The sequence below is a fragment of the Sipha flava genome, unplaced genomic scaffold (genome assembly GCF_003268045.1).
Source record: "Sipha flava isolate LNK unplaced genomic scaffold, YSA_version1 133_pilon_pilon, whole genome shotgun sequence".
In the NCBI taxonomy this organism is placed as follows: domain Eukaryota; kingdom Metazoa; phylum Arthropoda; class Insecta; order Hemiptera; family Aphididae; genus Sipha; species Sipha flava.
The window spans coordinates 149,818-150,994 of NW_020271759.1; the positions used below are offsets into that span (position 1 = coordinate 149,818).

General features: G+C 31.4%; 1 protein-coding gene across 1 annotated transcript; it reads right to left on the minus strand.

The window, feature by feature from the left end:
* LOC112679264 (peptidyl-tRNA hydrolase ICT1, mitochondrial) lies at window positions 1-911 on the minus strand. The gene is made up of 4 exons (XM_025549001.1): window positions 730-911; window positions 467-652; window positions 216-385; window positions 1-140 (listed from the first exon to the last, which is right to left on the minus strand). Exons 1-4 carry the CDS (start codon window positions 862-864, stop codon window positions 56-58), a joined length of 576 nt encoding a protein of 191 aa, XP_025404786.1. The 5' UTR covers window positions 865-911; the 3' UTR covers window positions 1-55.
* Window positions 912-1,177: the final 266 nt, after the last annotated feature.

Sequence of the window (1,177 nt, forward strand, 5' to 3'; positions counted from 1 at the left end):
TTATGAAATCAATCTAACAAATTTATATTTTTATAAAAGATACAAGTAAAAATCATTATACAGTTGGTGCTTGGCGATTACTCTTGGTTATGGATTTCATTTTCTTCTCTATTAATCGCATGCGATTTGCTTTTTCGACTCTATAATTTAAAACAAAATTATAAACTATTAATACATTATTAAAATGGAAAACAATTTGATTTCATTGATCTTACCTGCGTCTGATCTTTTCAATAGTTTCTTCAGATGGTTTGGGTTCTGGTTCAGCAGCTTTCCAAATAAGAGAACGTAAACGCTCCATAGCGTCAGCAAGATTAAGTTGTTGTGTTCTAGTCTTTTCTGACCGAATCACTAAATATCCATCTTTAGTCAGTTTATTTCTGTTCTATAAGCAATAATAACAATTAGTCGAAGAAATGATAAAGGTACAACTACTCGTATGTAAAACATTTTTATGTAAACTCACATTATCTATTAGCTTCTGTCTAACTTCGTCGTTGAGCCACTTGGCAGACTCCACCTTAAATCTTAAATCTACTTTGGTCTGAACTTTATTGACGTGTTGACCACCTGGTCCGCTAGAAGTGCTATATGTGATTTCTAGCTCTTCAATTGGTATGTAGCCCGAAAAATTGTTTTTGTCAACAGCTATCTAATAAAATAAAATTAATACAGAAAACAGTCATTGCGAACAAACAACACTTAAGGTAATTCGTATTCCACAGGTACCTGTTGAGGCGTGGGTGTAGTTATTTTCAGCGAACTTTTTGGATGTAAGTGCTTCAAGCTTATAGCACTATGGTAATTAGATCGAGACAATGACCGAAAGACGTTGCAATAACATTTTAATACAGTAAAACTCATTTTTTGTTTATCGGTTTTTACTACTATTTGAAAATTAAACTAAAGATTCTAAAAATTAAAAAAATTAAATTAAAATTAAAAATTTTCAACAAACGCAATAACAATTATTAAATTAATTTTGAACTACTATGGTGTCCAAAACTAAAGAATGCAGGATTAACGTTTATCTTTTCTTTTAGATTTGCTGCTGCCGCAGTTATCACGGTTATCTTCACTACAATTATTATCACACTGTAAGCATTCTGAAGTGCAGTCACTGTGACCAACGTGAAGATATTAAATTAGAAAAAAATCAGATGGCACAATTCCCATA

What these genes read in the sequence shown, in the direction of transcription:
- LOC112679264 (XM_025549001.1), bottom strand. Translation starts at nt 864, where the DNA reads ATGAGTTTTACTGTATTAAAATGTTATTGCAACGTCTTTCGGTCATTG. An exon ending in GACAGAAGCTAATAGATAAT is followed by an intron (nt 386 to 466) that starts GTGAGTTTACAT and finishes TATTGCTTATAG; the next exon opens with AACAGAAATAAACTGACTAA. An exon ending in ATTGAAAAGATCAGACGCAG is followed by an intron (nt 141 to 215) that starts GTAAGATCAATG and finishes TTTAAATTATAG; the next exon opens with AGTCGAAAAAGCAAATCGCA.